Source organism: Thunnus thynnus, chromosome 22, assembly GCF_963924715.1.
Source record: "Thunnus thynnus chromosome 22, fThuThy2.1, whole genome shotgun sequence".
In the NCBI taxonomy this organism is placed as follows: domain Eukaryota; kingdom Metazoa; phylum Chordata; class Actinopteri; order Scombriformes; family Scombridae; genus Thunnus; species Thunnus thynnus.
In genome coordinates this window covers 13190158-13209659 of record NC_089538.1, presented here as the reverse complement: position 1 = coordinate 13209659, position 19502 = coordinate 13190158, and the positions used below count along the sequence as shown (strand labels likewise).

The window sequence follows — 19502 nt, the reverse complement described above, 5'->3', positions numbered from 1 at the left end:
AGAAATAATAATCCAATATCATACTTGATAATATAACATAAACTTTAACAAAGTATTTTCACATTTTTACATTGATACTTGTAGTTAATTTTTACACATGTAAAATACACAAAATATGTACTGTATGTAATATGTTTAATACTGGATTAGCAAAGTAGCATTAACTCTTTTCATGAACTACTAGACTAACAGACTTTTCTTAATTAAACAGATATAATTAATTACACTGATTGTGCTTCATTCCTCCTACGTGTGATTGTAATTTTCTATAATGATACTAAAAGCATCCACACATTAAATACTCGTTTATTGAAGCAACAGCAGTACATTTATTGAAGTACCACTGTACCACAATGCGAGCGCTGCAGGTAAACACACTTTTCCTCTTGATGGCGCTCTCACCTAAAGCTAAACTGTCCATCAGACACAAACTGGCAGAGAAACAGGAACATGAAATCTCAAGATAGTTTGTTGAGAACAGATACTGAACATTTTCACACTGAGAGGCGAGTTTGACTGCTGAATCACCTGTTTTTTGAGATTTAACTTGAACTCATTCTGAAAACTGAATTTAAGGTAAAACATGTTTTTTTATGGGTTTTTTTTATCGCAGTTGGTTTACTTTACTTTACTTTGGTATCTCTGTTTTATGCTACTTTGTACTTTTACTGCATACATTTCAGAGGAAAATATTTACTTTTTACTCCACTTGCCACATTTTTATCACAGTTCAGCTACTTTTCATATTTATATTTTACATTTAAAAGTTAATATACAATCCAGCCAACTAGCTAACCAACAGTATAAGTTGTTAAAATGAGCTCTACTTTGACAACAATAAAATGCTGCTTATATGTACACATCAATGAATCATCATTGATATTACAATAATAAACATAATAAACATAACACTCTAAAAGGTGCCATTTTGTATAAAGTGTACGTTTACTTTTGACAGAATGCTTCTAAATGTACTTTTATTTAAATTTGAGTCAGGACTACTTGTAAAGGAGAAGTTTTTTCTTTGTGGCTTTGACACATTTACTTCACTTTGCTTGAATTTTGTTATATCACAGATCGTTCAAGATAAATAACTCAAACCCACTGAATTTGCAGACATGCTGTTTGGTAGGCATCTAAAAACATCACAGCAGAACTGTAAAATAACAAAACAGTTGCTATATCGCCACCACTTAATATAATATTTATTTATGCCGGTCTGGTTGCTTACAATGAACCCTAAAAGGTCGTGGCTGTTCAAAGACGATGAGGACAAACATACAAACTCTGCATATATTTGAAATACAGACGACCCTAAATGTGTTTTAATATTCACGGAGAGGTTTTTCATTGTTGGAGAATTTATGACATCACTCTCCTCCAGCAGGAAGTGAACCGTCGTCACATCGCCCCTCCCTGTCCAAAAGTTTGGACTTGACTTTGGTGTGTTAGTTTCTTCACAAGAGGCCTTTCAGAGTCTGAGTCAGAGAACACATCAACGGTTTTCCCCGTTTTCCCCTTTAAGTTGATTAAACTTTCTGTTTCATCTTGCTCCAACTTTTCATCGTAGTTATAAGAAGAGCATGACCTTTACATGGAGGGAAAAAAAAACAAAGATTCCATGTTTTTTAAGGCTGCACTTCCATTAAATCCAAATATTCTTGATGTTTTGTTCATAGTTTTCCCCAAAATGCAGGCTGACATACTTGGTATCTTTAGAAAGTTTGAGATTTTCACCAGAATTTTGAATTAAGTTTTGTAAGTTTGACAAATGTTTGCATTCACAACATAAATGACCGACTCACGCCGGACCAGTGAGGTTTAAAGGTTACGTTGAGGTGAAGTTGAACTGTCTGTCTGTCAAAACTGCAAAACAGAATAAACTCAAAACACTCAAAACTTCTGTGGAAACTGATTACCTACAACTATTTGTCTTCATTACTGGTCAAGTATGACTTTTTTCTCAGTTTGCTTAACATTTTAAAGAATTTCTTGTTGTTAAAATTGAATCCCAGCTAAAAAAAAGTTCACTTCTAGTCCATCCACACCCTGACATAGAGGTCTTTCCTAATTTGTAAGTGCACTTTTAAGGTGGGTAATCTCATAAACCTGTGGAAATGTTGAATCACAGGTTTCACACTGACCACACAGGATAAAACCTGTGGGAGTACGTCATATACTGATCACAGCCTCCACTGTGCTTCAGGTAAGGGTGTGTTTAACTGGGAGAACCCATGTATGACGAATAAGTGTGTTTGAGCTTGTTACCGTGGTGATATTTACTGACTGTGGAGTCCTCGTGATTGAGTCATTAATGAGTGAATGATTGTTGAAAGGAGAAGCATTATCTATAAGTAGTAAATAATGATTTATTTAAAGCCTTGTGTTGATTATTATGATCAAACAGATATTAGAAAAGAACTTTTAGCAGAAATATGCACGTTACAAAACTCAAGAAAGCAACAATCTCTTATGTTTTTGTAATTTTGTGTTTTTTAATACATCATTTTTATATTTCTGATTAAAAAAAACAATCTAATGAAAGTTTAAATATTAACAAATCAAGTTTAAAATGAGCTGTTGCATCGGTTTCACACGATAGACGATGATTTTCTCAATCAAGTCTAGTTTCAAGTTTCCCTCCACTCGAGTTCTGATTCAATCAAGTTTCCGCACTTTTGGCGTCTTTTGTGAGTGAGTCAGAGGGGCTGGGCTTGGACCGCCGCAGACAGAGGCAGGAAATATTTTGTGTGCGTGTGTGTGTGTGTGTGTGTATGAGAGAGAGAGAGAGAAAGAGAGAGAGAGAGAGAGAGAAAAAAAATTGTGTGTTTAGGACATGTTTCTCCTTGCATGAGCACTTTTCTCTCCACTCTTTGCTCCGACGTGTTGCGTCCCAACGCTACTTCACTCTCCAAGGTAAGCCTTAACAACTTGAATTATCCTTTTTTTTCTTTGTTTTTCCTCTTTTTTTCCTTCCTCGGCCTTTTACCCAGCATTTGTTTGTTTTTTTCCCCTATTTTTCCTCTCCTGCACTCTTTTCCTATTCACACATCACATTCTTTCTCCTGAAATCAGCTGAGCAGGACAATGACTCCTCAGAGAAACTCCACTTCTCTCTGAGATCCATCTCTCTATTCAAACTTTGCGCTTATCCTCTGCTCCACATTTCTGTTATCAGTAGGGAAAGTCCGACCTTTCATTTCCTTTCCTACTCTTTTCCCCATCTCACCTCCTACACACCTCCTCCTGGTCTTATTTACCGGTGTTTCACAACTTCCTCTAAGTTAGGGTGGGGTATTAAATCAACCCCTGAGCGGCCTCAGAAGAATAAGCTCGGTATTGATATCAGTTATAGGTTAAAAACACATTTTCCTTCAGCTGGAGAAGTGTAATTTAACATTTATAATATACTGTATTTCCACTCTCATTCGCCTTTGTTCTCCGGTCCTCTCAGTTTCTCCCCGTCTGCATCAGTCTGTCTTGATTTCAGTGTCCTAATCTCATAATCATACAGTGCATCCAGCCATACAAACACACACAAACACACACACACACACACTCACTGTCAATTGACCGATTGCTCTCCAATCACTCCACGCCTGCTGCTCTGTCCGCCCGCATATTGTCTCCTCTCATATTTCTGTCTGCTTAACAACGCATGAATGACTGATTGACTCAGTGACCCCTGCAGCCTATCTGTGACCCTGTGTCTCCATCTAAAGCCCTCTGTCCAAACTCTGTCTCTCTCTCTCTCTCCGTGTCTCCATCTAACCAGGCGCCAAAGGTCGCTTCAGTTGCCAAAAAGGCCTAAAGGTCAAGTTTCTATCTTCTAACCTCTCCGGCTGCCTTGTTTTCTTTTTGGTGACATTATCAAGACTCACATTTGACTTTATTCATCACTTGTTTCCTCTCTTTGTTACTCTGCTTTAAATCACTAGATTGGATTATAGAGATTAATGAGATTAATTGCATTTTACCTGAATGCATATACCTCACATTTGCTTCAATATGGCAAACCAGTATTTATGTGTGGCTGAGGTAACCAGGCATATAAATATAGATGCATATCAGCAGTGTTGACACAGACGTAGCATGTTGCTGTTTTTCACATGACTCTGACTCACCAGAAGCTCAAAATATGAAACACAAAACTGAGAGTAGAGAGTTTAAAACCTCCGGATGGCTCTGTCTGGCAATGACAGTAGATTAGAAGCAGCAACGATGTACCTAGATTTACATAAAAGCTCCTTTGTCACCTCTATGAATTTTTTTCATAACAGATTATGAGGAAAAGTCACACTTCTCAGGATACAATCTTATGGATGTCTGAAATATCATCATGGCCCAAATATTGTTCCTATTCAAAGTCTGCAATGAGGTCACTTATGTCTCTGTAGTGTTTAAAGAGGACATATCATGCATATTTCCAGGTCTGTTTTTTTTTATTCTGGAACAACTTTGCATGATTTACAGTTTAAAAAACTCCTTATTTATCTTATGTTGACCCTTTATGAAGCCCATCAGTTCAGCCTCTGTCTGTAACAGGCCGTTTTAGCTCCTGTCTCTTTAAGGCTGCCCCTCGGCAGGTTATGTTTTGTCGTTCTTTACTCAAAATAGAAACTTCTCACATACATCCATACATGTCCGAGCCTGAATCTGATATGAAATATGCCAGTGAACATTGGCTACAATCTTATCAACAGACGGCCATCTGTGGGCATCACACGATCTTACAATCTGACGTCATTTCGAGGAGGTAACGTTGCAAACGGAGCACTTAGAGCAGGCTGAAGCCCTGGATTTTGACTTTCAGGGAGCATTTTAATATATGTTCACCTCAAGTTTTTGAACTTTAACCATGTTTAACGTAGGTGTCCAACATCATAACAGTATATAAATGACACAAGATCACAAAAAGCACATGTCCCCTTTAACAAATAAGTCCAAATTCCTTTTTTGCGTCTTTTTAAATTCTTTCAATTTCTAATATTTGTTGCTGGAAAAATAAGTTTGGCCTTTCTTCAGTTAAAGTTAAATATGTAAAAATGAAAACAGAGACAGTGTAGTGTATGATATTTGATTTCATTTTATTCATATACACATTACAGTGAAGATGATAGTTGACTGCATCTCATAGTTGATGCCGTTGTAATCCTCAGAGTCTGAAAATCAATGAGAATCTGTGTAGAAGGAGGAAAGACAGTCAAGACTGTGAGACAAGGACGAGGGAAAAGGAGGAGGAGGAGATGGGAAGAAGGGGAAAGATGAAGGAGCCAGCGTCTTGCTCTCCCAGTAATTATCCGCTTGGTTTTTATCTTTAACCAGGAACCAGGAATCCGACTCTACTTCCCCCTCCCCACACGGCGTCCTATCCACAGGCTGCAGGTAGGCTTTCATCACACCGGCTCCAGTTACCTCTCACATATAAGCTAACCAGGCCAGGTGAGCGCAAACACTCCTCCTCGCCAGACCTCTCGATCTCTTACAACCACACACGCACACACACACACATACACATACACACACACATACACAGGTTCACACACACTTCAGTGGACACGCAGAATGGAGCCGGAGTCAGACAGCATGCCGGAGGTACCAGGGGAGATCATACAGTTAAGTGGACCGGGGCTTTTTCTCTGCCTCCTTACTTACTCTTGGAGCGGCTGTCCAAGCATTGTAACCTTAACCCCCGGGGGCCCCTGCATGTGCTCCCTCAAGCCCTTTCTTCCCTCTTCCTTGCACCCTCACTTCCTCTCCTCCTCTATCTGGCATGTTCTGATCAGTAAACAGCAACTGTTTATTGATGACAGAGTTGTGAAAGTATTAACTGATATTAGATATCAAGGGAGGAAGTCGTACGAGTTGTCTGTAAATGGAAAACTTTAAAAACGGAAAGGGGCGGAGATGCTGTTGTCATCCTGTTTGGTTGACCACAATGCTGACAGTTTGCGGTAACAGTTTCAGCTTTTTTTCCTACTGCCTACAGAGTCATTTTAACACACAGTACAGGAGGAGTCGGCAGCAGTTTCGGAGATAGTGGATTAGTGTCCTTAGTTGGCTCTAATCATTATAATCATGTTAATTGTTTGTTTTTCCGTCCTACTTTATCAGTTATAGTCACTGCCTGGCGCCTGTGGGACCTAAAATGAAACATAAACTGCTGACTTGTATGAAAGCTCTCTCACTAAGTGTAGTAAACGCTCCACCCAAGTATATGTCAAGATTGTTATATTTATTTGTTTATATTACCCTGACAGAGTTTATGTAACCATAAGGCCCAGCGCTTTTCTTATCAAAATAAGCTAAACCTCGGGAAGATGTTATTTGACGTCACTACAACACGAGTATGTTAAGGCTTTAAATGTTTATGCGTTATCACCCAGTGAAAGGTTTATGATTGTCTATAGAAGCATGTAATCTAAATTTAACAAGTTGTTTTTTTACAGCAGATATTTTGAGAAGATTTTTGAGTGAGAAACATCAAAACAAAGAGCTTTAAAAATGATAGTCGACATCTTTCACAGCAGACATTTGACTTGTCATAGGAGGAAAAGCGCAGGTGTTACTATTATCATTAACGATGGCTCCACTCTAATCAATTGTCCCAGTAAGTCATGACAGTGTGCCTGCATGCAGAATACAGGGAACATGAAACTGAAGCAGCTAAATGGAAATCAGCCTTCATTTAATCTGATTATTTACAGCTGTGCTTTTCCTGCTGTGACATGTCAAAAAGGCCCATTGCGTCAAATATTTTAATATGAAGTATTGACAACAGTTGCTCAGGTCATTTAAGTCACATGATAAATACTGAGATGTGGCTGAGAGCTTTGGACAGAGCTGGAAATTTTTTGTCATTCAGCAACAATTTTGATAGTTGATTAGCTGTTTATTTATCACTTGTTCCTGCTTCCCAAATGAAAGGATTTGCTCATTGTATTTGTTTTATATCATTATAAATTTAATATTTTTGTGTTTTGGACATAAGATACAGTATAACAAGTAATTTGAAGATGTCAGCTTTGGCTCTAGGATTATGATGAGCATATGTTACAACCTTTAGATGTTTTACAGACTAAAAATGGTTAATCCGCTGAGTCTGAAATGTAACCTGGTGGTTATTCATGAAAATAATACCCAGATTTACACTCAGTTGCAGCTCAGTTACAACACAGTTGCCAATTTATTAGGTGCACCTAGTTAATACAACAGCCCTGCAATAAATTCAACCTTCATAAAGGTTACAATCTAGATTATAGAGAGATGTTTCCAATTTTTTTGTATCAGTAAGGGTAGAGACTTTGGGGTGGGTTTTGATGTTTGTTTTTGGTAGTAGCTTGGCTTGTGTATTTTTATTTTTTTTCACTATCTTTCCAGTCCCTGTTCCCAAGTTATTTGAGCAAAAAGTGTGATTATGATTCTTGAAAGTTTGATTCTTACCAGAAATTCAGTAAATGTATCTCAATTCTAGCACCTGTGGCCACATCACAATATGGTGGGACAGAGTGAGAAACCGAAAGAAATGAAGCATGCAAGTGATTCGTGTATCTCTACAAACCTCACTCAGCTAAACCTCAAAGATAGCAAAGTGAAGACAGGAAGAGAGAGATGTGTGGTTGGGTGAGGCAATTGGTACACTGTTGTCCTTCTTCCTGTGTGATTGTGTAAGAGATAAATAAATGAATATATATATAAAAATAAAAAGAGGGTGTACATTAGAGTGATTCAAACAAGTCCATACTTGGCCTGTTCTCTAACTGTGACATGATCCAGCCTGCATATAGCCACACCTTGTTTTGTGCAGTGACACTAGTGTTTTGTTGGTGAGCCCACTTGGTGTTCAGTTGCATAACAGTGATGTAATGTAGCTTTAAGCTGCAACACAAGCTCTTATTTTGTGTCAAGTCATGGTGTAATAACGCTCATCACATCAACCACATCATTATCTCTGTCTTTTTTAAAGTGATTCTGGTCTTTGCAGCTTAACTGATTTTCTTCCATTTACACCTCGAGACTAACTCTCCTCAGTCAGTTGACCTTCACACATGGTGGGAAGCTTAATTTAAAAACATGTCTCTGACTTCCGTTGCTTGTCTTCTGACTGTGACTAGTTGTGGGCACTTCCCTCATTTGTCAGAACTGTGTGGGTTTAACTTCTGCTTTTAATTCACCTTACACTCACCAAAAAGCAGGCATCTTCTCCCAAATGGAAACGGTGACAAAATGCTATTTATTCATACATCCTCTTTCAGTTAACTTCTCTTTGTGTGGTAGAGGAATTAGTGTAACCCACCAGACAAATGTAAAATGTTTCAAACAGTCTGTGGTGACTGTAGGAATCCATCCCCCGCTATGTTTTTCCTTCTCCACACATTTGTCTTAGTTCCTTTTGTCTTATCAATCTTTCCCCTCTTCCTCTTTCCACAGCATGCTCCCCTTCAAAGCAGCACCAGGTCAGTTCAGTCCAGAGGTCCGGGAGCCGGGCCTGCGGGTGTGGAGGGTGGAGAAGATGAAGGCCGTGCTGTTGGATCCCTCTGAGGTGGGAGCCTTTTATAACGGGGACTCCTACCTGGTGCTGGAGCACCGTGGTCAACTGGGAGCTGACCTCCACATGTGGATAGGTGAGAGACTGAGAGTAGCCACTGAGTAGAGAAACATCTGGATGATGTAATGTGTATCTGCTGTCGACAAAATAATTCTACCCAACGTGATTCAAAGGGATCACTGAGAATGACTTTAGGGACAATTAAAAGGCCACTACCAGAAGACCTTAGGGTTCATAGGCTAAAACCAAATCTGATAAATAGGTAGGACCAACACCATTAAGAGCTTTATAAACCAATAAAAGGATCCTAAAATCAATCCAGAAGCTGAGTTTTGAAGTAATTGTAATTGAGCTATATTCTTTATAGGGAGACCAAAAAATAGAGCATTACAGTAGTCAAACCTGTGGGTAATAAAAGCGTGCATTAGTGTCTCTGTGTTGGCTTCAGAGAAACAATTGCACTCTGTCAATGTACATGAGGAGATAAAATACATTCTTATTCATGTGTCTAATGTGAGGTTGAAAACTGAGGTCTGAATCAAAGATAACTCCTAAGTTTTTAACTTTAATGCCAGTGCTTGCAGTTTTGCATTGAGTTTGTCTCTTTGAGCTTCAGGACTAATAACCAAGACTTCAGTTTTTTCCTGATTGAGCTGTAGAGAATCCACTGTCATCCATAACTTGATATCTAAAATACAGTTAAAAAGGGCATCTATTGGCCCAGAGTCATCAGGAGACATGGCAATGTAAAGCTGTGTGTCATCAGCATAGCTATGGAAATTTCTGCCAGGCCACCTGATGATTTTTCCAAGTGGCAGCATGTAAAGGTTGAAAAGTCTAGGGCCTAAAATTGAACCTTGAGGAACACCACAATTCATTTTATAACTTTTAGATGAATATTCATCCATGCTTACAAAAAATTCTCAATGGGCAAGATAGGATTTTAACCAATTAAAAACAGTACCAGAAATGCCAATCAGACTATGCATGCTGGTCTGAAGTTATTAAGAATTGAGGGACCTAAATTGTTTCGCTTCAGAAAAGGTTTAACTATGGCGGTCTTAAGAGCAGTGGGGAAAACACCCATCTAAAGAGAATAGTTTACAATGTTGAGTAAATCTTCATCAAAAAAGCTATAAAATGTTTTAAAAAAGGATGTGGGAATGAGATCTAAAAAGCAGGTTGCAGGTTTTAATTGGGAAATAACTTTGCCAAGCATCTCAGCATCAACTAGGACACATTTCTCCAGTGTTTCCTCACATAAAAACAAGGTTCTGGGGTATTAAGATTCATAGGCTGACGTTGACATAAATTTGATCTAATAGTGTCTATTTGATCTTTGAAGTGGACTACAAATTTTTCACATTTGGAGTTGGTAGACACACTGCTATTAATTTATTCTTTCTCCACTTTCTTTCTGCTGTTCATCAGATTATCTTTAGTTTAATTTCAGATTAGATGTTATCCTTTGCCGTTTTAGTGGGGGCACTGTGTCAAGGGTTGACCGTAGTTTACTGTTATCAACTATCTACAATAAAATCACAAGAGGAGTGCCAAATATCTGCAGGGAATGTTACGTAAGAGATCAATAAAACTCGCAGTCTACGTAGTAAGATAGCGTTTGCTGACAGCTCTTTCTGGAATATCACGTTGTATAAAACACTTGACCGTAAGAGAGACACAGAAATGATCAATCATACATCCACAGCTAAAGAGATGTTGGCAGACAGGCCGTGGATGATTACAAGGTCTAAAATGTGGCCTCTGAGAAGGCTGAGTAACATGTTGGATAAAATTCCTACAGTTCAGAAATTTCAAAAGAGTCTGCTTGTCCACATGCAAATTAAAAAATCAACCAGTATTGGGAGGCCACTGATATTTAATCAACTTATTTATTTATTTTTTTTACAAAAGAAAAAGCACAATGAAGACTAGTTTTCACTGAAGACTTACTTTTTCTTTTATAAATCAGAGAAGAAGAGAATCAGAAAAAAAAAGAGAATAGATAATCAAAATAATGCAAATATTTCAGAAGAGATAATTGGAGATAGTCTGATTAACTGAAGAGATAATCAGCATAACTAAGAAAGGATAATTGGAATAAAATAAGAGAGGAGATCATCAGAATCAGAGAATAGAGATAATCTAAATAATTGAGAAAAGGTTATCAGAATTATTGACAAGTGATTATCTGAATCAGAGTAGAAGAAATGATTGGAATAATTGAGAAGCGATCACCAGATTCAGCAAAGGAGAGATAATCAGTATAATGAGAAGAGGTATTGGGAATAACAGAGAAGATATAATCGGAATCAGAAAATAAGAGATAATCAAAATAATTTAGAAGAGACTTTATTCACCAAAGAGAGATTGAAATTTGACTTGCAGAAATTTACATCAACCCCAACTCACAGGACGACACGAGAGCTAATAGACAAATGAAATGCTGCAAGAACAACACGCAGCTGGACATACATGTACACCAGAACATGCAGTGTACATGATACATCACGTGATATACTTTGTATAATAATCTGTGAATTTTAAGCCCTTGACAGGAGATGAGTGGAAACTTTGCTGCTCGTTGTGAACCATGTAGTTATGACTTTGCTGGACGGAGTAAAGTAGAAATAGGACAAGTATCGTATCCTTCTCTCCAAGTAAACAAGCTAACCAATGTCCGCTGCTTACTACACACCTAATCCTGGCCCTGTGCTGCGGTTGAAAAGCTAATAACCCTGCCACTAATGGTGATGACACACGAGACACAGCGCTGACCTGCTGCATCATTGTGCGAGGAGAGAGAGGCTGGATAGAAGAGGGACGATGAGAGAAAGAGGGGAAAGAGCTCCCGAGGGAAACGGGGATGGTTTTTGAGCAGGGCCCATTAAATATGCAGGAATACTGTTACAGTACTCAAATGTGGCTGTTGTTTCCAGCATGTATCCGGTGCTTAGGTAACACTAAGCTGATTGTCACAGCTTGGAGAGGGTTCTCTTTGCCCAAGCATGCGTCTCTCCGAAACAATCCCTCCCTCCTCCCGCTTGTTTACAACCCGTGACCACCTTGTTGTCTTTGTATGTTTACTGGACGACACGCTTTTCATCTCTTTGTCTCTGTGACCGATCACTTCTGTCAGCAGCTCTTTGTCCTCTCCTTTTTTGACATTTTTAACTTCCTCATTCTCTCTCAGGTGTCTCTTCTCTCATTTTTTTTCTGTATTTCTATTTTCTGTCTTCACTTCATCTCCCTCTACCATGGAAAGAATCACAGGGTGCTAAAAATAAAGTCACAAAAGGCCACTTGACTTTCATTTTCAACAGTTTTTTGTTTGACAAAATAATCCCAACTCAAGGTCCACTTACTACCTCTTTCCAGAGCTTTAACCATATCGCACACACTTCACTCTTCATCAAGTTAATTTACAAGCTCAGTTATGATTTCATCCACAGAAGGACTAATTGTCTGTGTTGGCTTAAGAGTTAAGCATATAAATTTATTCTTGATCTTGGAAGTATAAGTTTGACAAAACAAATCCAACTCAGAGTCCACTCACTAGCTTTTTTCCCCGGAGCTTTTAAGCATATCACATGGCCCCCATCATTTTTGTTGTATTTTATATAAAAAGCAAATGTCTGGCTCTGTCAAAGTTTACAAAAATTCTTTTATCAGTAGGTTAGTCAAGGTTTTGACCTTTTTTAAGTTGTCACCCAGGATCAAAGAAAGGGATAATACCTTGGTTTGACCTTTTTTGTACAAGTCAGTTTATTTATATAGCACAACACATCACAACAGAAGTTATCTCAGGGAGCTTTTCACATAGAGCAGGTCTAGACCGTACTCTTTAGTTTTCAGAGATCCAACATTTACCCCGTGAGCAAGCACTTGGCAACAGCGGCAAGGAAAAACACCCCTTTAACAGGAAGAAACCTCGAGCAGAACTGGGCTTTAGGTGGACGACCATCTGCCTTGACCGGTTGGGTTGAGAGAGAAAGAGAGAGGGCGAGAGAGAGACACAATAGCCCATAGACAAATGTCTATACTGGATAATTAGGACAGCAGGGGAAACTCACAAAACAAAAGTTTTGCAGAAAACAATGGCAACAGAAAAGAATAAATCAGAAACAATGAACAAAAAGAAATCAAAAGTTATCTGCCTAAATGTCACCAATATGTTTTATGCTAAAGTAAAAAGGTTAGAAAATAATTTCTTTGCATGGATGTACAGTTGCATCAAGTTATATCAAAAGGTTTCTCGTCCCTTTCTCTGTTACAGGTGAGAAGTCGTCTCGGGATGAGCAGGTGGCGTGCGCCATGCTGGCCACCACGCTGGACAACTTTCTGGGTGGTGACCCCGTTCAGCACAGGCAGGTTCAAGGCTATGAGTCCCCTGAGTTTATGGCGCTCTTCCCCAGAGGAGTCAGCTACAAGGTGAGGACCAGGGATAGACCTGATTGTAGAAGCTACTTGAACCGGCAAGATGCTCAGATACCTGAAAAGTAGAAATGCCTGGCAAAACCCCATTATTAATCGCTATTAGAATGAATGAATTGTAGGTGTACAAATTGTACTGTTTTTTTTTTTTTTTTAATTAAGTACTGAAATCTTTCCAGGAAAGTTTTGGAAATTATTCAGAAACTAAAGATAAGTAAAGTATTACCATCTAAAAACAAGTATGTACATATTTAAAGATTTTTTTTAGACCTAAGGTTTTCATCCAACAGTAGTAATGTGATACATTGATTGTGATTTATACTTGATTCACTTGCAAAGTCATTTTTCTCATATTTTAATCATAGGTGGGAAACTGAAAGCAAAAATTTTGTTTAGTCATAGCTCTCATTTTATTTAGCATCTTTTTATTGCTAGATTATCATTTTACAGCACCCCGGATATTATTGCCTCTGTACCAAAGTGCCTTCATGTTAATGAGTTTACAGAGATGCCAAGTCAAGCTTGTTAAACCAGATAAAGCTAAAATCGCAGTGTCATTGACCAGCAAGTCAACTGACCTAAAACATAAAAAAAACATATAAAAACCCAGTGTTTTTAAATGAATATCCCTCTTTCCTCACAGGACGGCGGTGTGGAGTCAGGCTTCAGAAGGGCTCAGGACTCTGGGACGGTGCAACGTTTGTACCAGATCAAAGGGAAACGCAACATCCGTGCCAAGGAGGTGGAGCTTTCCTGGAGCAGCTTTAACAAGGGAGACTGCTTCATCCTCGACCTCGGAGAGGTGAGGACACCCACAATCCAGCATATTTAGTATAGCTAAAAAAGTTATGTGATCTAAAATCCATCTGTGCACAACAAAATAAACAGCTTGTCGTGAAACTGAAGCACATTTAAAACTGCAAACTACATTCAAAAAAAAGTGCAAATTTCTCATCGTTGTGCTGACCCGCTGCCGCCTCTCCGCTCTCCAGATCATCGTGTCGTGGATCGGATCGCAGGCCAACATCTTCGAGAAGCAGAAAGTGCGTGAGATCGCTTCACTGATCCGTGACACGGACAGACATGGAAAAGCCCGAATCGTAGACGCCAACGAGGGGGAGGAGCCAGAGGAGATGCTCAAGGTAAACTCACACTTTTAAAGGTATACTATGCAGGGTTTTCCTAAAAAAACAAACAATGTATAGACCCATACAAACATAATCCCTCTCAATCATCACTTATGACCCACTACAAGTGTGTGGCAGTGTATTCATCTGCAAAGACCCTGCCTTCTGCTTGTATTTTCTTATTATTTTGCTGTGTTTGGGACACTTCTGGGCGTCAACCTTTGGGCAGTGGGTGTGTAGGCCACAGCCAATATCAGTGTTCAGGGTGTGAGGTTGGGGCTCGTACCAGTTTTGTCTCCGTCTCTCTCTCCTCTGCTCCGCTCTGCGTCTGTGTGTCTGTTTGACCAAGGGTGGGGCTGAGCTACACACACGCAGAGCAGAGAGGTCACAGCGGACAGCTATGCGGAGGTGTGGGCTTGTTTATTTGTGCTTTAGAACACAACCGCCGTGAAAAGAATCTGAAAAGAACATTTTATTTATCACATTCACGGCTTTGTTGTCGCTACCGCCGCTCCCTCTCTCTGAGCTGGGGAGGAGGGGCCAACTTTGAATGGTGTGTTTACAAACAGCAACTGACAAATCCTGCATAGAGTGCCTTTAAGAACTATCCTGTCATGTCAAAGTATTTTATTCAGGTGACATTTGAAATTTACTTGAAGTGGACATAATTTGTGTTTCTCGAGCAAGGGATACTGCCAAAAATGTGTTTTAATGTTTTCTGTTTTGTTGATGAGCAGGTCTTGGGGCAGATGCCAGAGCTGGCAGAAAGCACGCCAGAAGAGGACACCAAAGCAGACGCCTCCAACTCTGCCTCCCTCTACAAGGTAACTTCAGCGATTTATCAAACTATGATATGATTGTTTGTTTGTTTTTTTAAGTGAAATGCAAAATAAAACCTGTTTACCTTTTACTCCACAGGTGTCTGATGCGACAGGTTCCATGACGATGACCAAAGTGTCAGAGAAGAGCCCGTTTGCCAAGGAGCTGCTGGTCCGTGACGACTGCTTCATTCTGGACAACGGTGCCAACGGAAAGATCTTCGTCTGGAAAGGTGAGGAAATACGACTTGACCCCAAACCAGCAGACTTCTGCCGCCTGAAATGCATACCGAGGGAAAGTGATAGTTGTTAGATGCCAGCGATATTCAGTATCTAATTGGATGAAATTTTAATGAGTGTTGTGAAAAATAATGATTGACAGTTTCACAGGGAGGTAAGTTTGAGGACACAGTTGGATATGTGTACTTTAAAGTGTCCACAAATGTTTCACTATTCATTGTGCAGTACATACTATATGTTTTTATATTTTCTACATATTTTATCATTTTCAAAATAAAAAATATACAGTCGTCAAATCTAACTTGACATTAGCTGCTGTTACTGCAAACAAAGACACATGAACTCACCTGAAAAAGACAGAAATGTCGGTTAGGATATATTTTCTTTCGGAGACTTCAGTTTCAAAGGAGAATGTAACATAATAACATACAAGAACAACAAAACAGAGCAGCAAAGGTATCCAGGAGGCCTTAAACCCAGAGTGACTGTTATAAACACTTTTTGTTGGAATGTCAAAGAGCTTCGACACATGTAGAAAAGTCCTGATCATGTTCTGGTGCTCCTGATCAATGGGGGTATTTTTTTAATATTGAGTATCTGCTGATGCAAAGTCTCATTTGATATTTACTTTTATTACATTTTTGCTTATTTTTCCCCACATAATACAGCTGTGCATATTTGCGCTGCAGTAAGTCCACATATAATATTTTGTATTATGTCCTGTAGCAGTGACTTTCAAACTTTTGACTTGTGACTTTAGACGCTGCTTCTTAAAGAGCCTCCCACCCCGAACCAATGGATAGATATTGTAAACAGTATATATTGCACAATATGACATTCAGTTTAAGATTACAGAAAGAAAAGGAAGAAGAGTATTGGACTAAATGGGATACATACCTGACTAATGAAGAGTCTGACAACTGAAACTATAGCAAATGCAATTGTGAAACATAAAAGTGCACGTTAATTAAAGTGTACCATGCTGTGACTAATAACTCCAAATTATATCATCCATTATAACCGAGTGATGTCAAGTTTATTGTGTTTATAAAACAGCACTATAAAAAAACTTTTTCTGTCATTGAAAAAAGATATGCCTCCCTGCCCATTAATATTTTTTTTTTATTAACAACAAGTAAATTAATGTGGAAATGAAAAATGCAAGAAAAATAGCATATGACTGCCAGAGTTTTTAGACACAAAAGGCATAAATCTCTCACTCTATAATGATAGTGAACTTGACAGCAAGACAGGTTTCATCATATTTCAAATATGCCGTGTTTTACCTTCTTCCCTGTCAATCATCTGTCCATCTTGTACATGTCGTGCTGTCGGAATAAATCTTTACAACCCTGAATATCGCATCATTAGAGCACATTTGTTTGGTAATTGTCCCTTCATGAATCATTTAATCCTTTAACTTTACATGCTCTCCACATTCGTCTCCCTGGTCATGTGCACCGCCATTTAGTATTTTTGTGGAGAGCAGAGTTAGACCGAACAGAATACCTGAAGTCCATGTGCATTTTTCAACCAACGGCAGCACTTTACAGCTGTGGTTCATCTCCAACTATATAAAGAGTGTACATACTGCAGCAGGAACACAAACTTGGTGATTTGATTTAACTGCCAGTATTAACACCATTCATTGTTACATGTCAGGTAACGGAGCAAATGCGGAGGAGAAGCGGGTGGCCCTACAGATGGCGGATAACTTCATTGAACAAATGAAGTACCCCAAGATGAAAACACAGGTACTAACTCTTTCTAAAAATGAACCTGAGGTTTTCTTCCTGTCCTCATAAAGGAAACACTGATTCCATTCTTACTGTAAATGTTTTCATAGCAGTTATATCTCACTATAAACACCAGCTTGTTAAGATGTTAAATGATCATTTACAGGTTTTTTTATTATCACCTCCTGTGTGTTTATTGTAGTTTCTTTATGTATACAGTAAAGCTGTAAAAGTTAATATGAGCTCTGTGTTGTTCTTCAGGTGGAGATACTGCCGCAGGGGAAAGAAACCATCATCTTCAAGCAGTTTTTCAAGAACTGGAACTAAAACATTTCATGGAAACATTTGACTAATCCTGCACTTGAGGAGGGAATACCCTCAACAGCCGACTGTATATCTGAAAACAGACAGCAGCATCCGATACAAACACAACATTTTTTATATGCATTTACTGATATGTACATATTTGTAAGGTACCATGCGGACAGAACACACTGTAGTTTGTTTTGGTAGAATCAGAGATGTGATGCCACTTTTATAAATGATGAGAGTATAAAGACATGAAGAGATTAAAAAAAAGAACCTTAAGTCAATGAGTTGGGATGTTTTTTACATTTGTTCTAGTGTCACAGATTTGCCTGCATTTGAAAAATAAATCTGAAACTGACTTGTAGAGGAAGTGGATTGTGTTGTTTTTTTTTCCTGCATCATTGCAAGATAGTTTCAGCTTTGGTGTCGAGACTCTCGGCCATGCATGAAAGTAGACCAAAGGTATCAGTTAGCCCTTTTTATGTAACTTTGTTTCAAAGTATGCTCTTTCTGTTGCCATGGCAGTATGATTATTACCTGCACACAGTAATCTAATAAGATAACACATCGCAGTCAAGGTCGGTGGTGGTTTGTACAGTAACAACAATTTGAGGTGCTTTACTTGAGTATTTCCTTTTTCTTATGCTTCTACTCGATTCAAGGTAATATGGAAAACATCTATTACAGTTAATCTGCAGATTCAAAACCTTTTTTCAGTTTATAAAATGTTTTATAGATTAAACAAGCCAACGGTATTTAAAATATTTAAAACCAGCTCCACCTCAACCAGCTGAAATGGTATAATGCTGCTTATGTATTAGGTAGTAATAATAATCAAATCATATATAATATACCAATCACAGAGGCCATTCTTGTGAAAAATTTGTAAGTTTTCCTAATAATATTTAGGTACTTTTTGAATACTGCATTACTTTTGCTTGTAATGCAGTATTTTTACACTTTTGTATTGCTAGTTAATGTCTGTGTGCTTCTTTCAACATCGCCTGTAATTTTAATCGCACACTGTACAGAGTCTGGATAACATTTTTATATCAGTAGTATATGTTTAGAGCTGCACGACTAGTCAATGAATCGATTAGTCCGTCGAAAATAGTTGCTGAAAATTAATTGGCAACTATTTTGATAAGCAAATAATCATACAAGTAATTTTTTAAAGCAAAAATACCACAAGTTTGCTGATTTCAGCCTCTCAGATGTGATGATTAGATAGTTTTCTGTGTCATATATGACAGTAAACTGAATATCTTTGGACTTTGACTTTGAATCTTCCAGATTCGGTCCAGGGTGCAGACACCCTGTCTATGTTTAAGAGTAGGTGTAAAACTTTCCTTTTTGACAAAGCTTATAGTTAGGGCCGACCAGGCTCACCTTGGGTCAGCCCTTAGTTATGCTGCTATAGGCCTAGACTGCTGGGGGACTTCCCATGATGCACTGAGCTCCTCTGTCCTCCTCCTCCTCTCCATCTGTATGCATTCATGTAACATCAATGCATGTCAATAACTTGGCTTCTTCCCTGGAGTTTTTTGTGCTTTCTCATCTCGTAGGAAACCCATGGTTGCAGGCCAAGCCTTCGCGGTCCTTCACAGTCCTGTTTACATCCTTCCCTGGCTATTGACCCCCTCCCCCACCCCTCACCCTTTCCCTCTTTCTTTCTCTCTCTCAACCCAACCCAACCGGCCTGCTCTATGTGAAAAGTGCCCTGAGCTGACTTTTGTTGTGATTTGGCGCTATATAAATAAAAACTGATTGATTGATTGACTTTTACAAAACAAGACATGTAAAGACATCACCTGGGATTTTAAGAAATTATAAAAGACATTTTTCACTACTTGAAAATAATGCATCAGTTCTTAAAACTTTACATCAATGTTCCTTTTACATTCAGTGTTTTACTTGTGGCATGTTAATGTAACCTACATTGATATAAATCCACACCTCACATGCCCATGATGATTTTGGTAAAAATCAACTCAAAGAATAACTGCATTTTTTTTCCAGCAGTTTCTGAGAAATTTTGACGAATTGTTCCATGATACAGAATTACCTTTAATTGAGTAAAGTTTGGGACTCTTCTGTCATATCTAGCACTGCACCGTAACTGCTCCGTAATTTTAATCTCTTGTTTATTCTGTTTTACTCCATTTTACCTTATTTATTATATTCTATTTTGCTCTTTTAAAATCCCATTTATATGAAGTGCCACACAAATAAACAACAGCAGGTACATCCAAGCTTACATGTTTATCTTACTGCAGCTCAGTTGACCCCC

The 19502-nt window shown here is 38.5% G+C and overlaps 1 protein-coding gene across 4 annotated transcripts; it reads left to right on the top strand.

The window, feature by feature from the left end:
• Positions 1–2749: 2749 nt before the first annotated feature.
• On the top strand, positions 2750–17576 carry capgb (capping protein (actin filament), gelsolin-like b). 4 transcript variants are annotated; one of them, XM_067579651.1, is made up of 10 exons: positions 2750–2916; positions 5326–5385; positions 8431–8624; positions 12825–12979; positions 13626–13784; positions 13975–14124; positions 14847–14933; positions 15028–15160; positions 16830–16921; positions 17165–17576. In XM_067579651.1, exons 3-10 carry the CDS (start codon positions 8432–8434, stop codon positions 17228–17230), a joined length of 1035 nt encoding a protein of 344 aa, XP_067435752.1. In that variant the 5' UTR covers positions 2750–2916; positions 5326–5385; position 8431; the 3' UTR covers positions 17231–17576. The 4 variants fall into 4 exon arrangements, with proteins under 4 accessions (XP_067435752.1, XP_067435753.1, XP_067435754.1 ...); XM_067579652.1 differs by lacking the exon at positions 5326–5385 and having other exon boundaries at positions 2782–2916; XM_067579653.1 differs by lacking the exons at positions 2750–2916; positions 5326–5385 and adding an exon at positions 5452–5615.
• The last annotated feature ends 1926 nt before the right edge of the window (positions 17577–19502 follow it).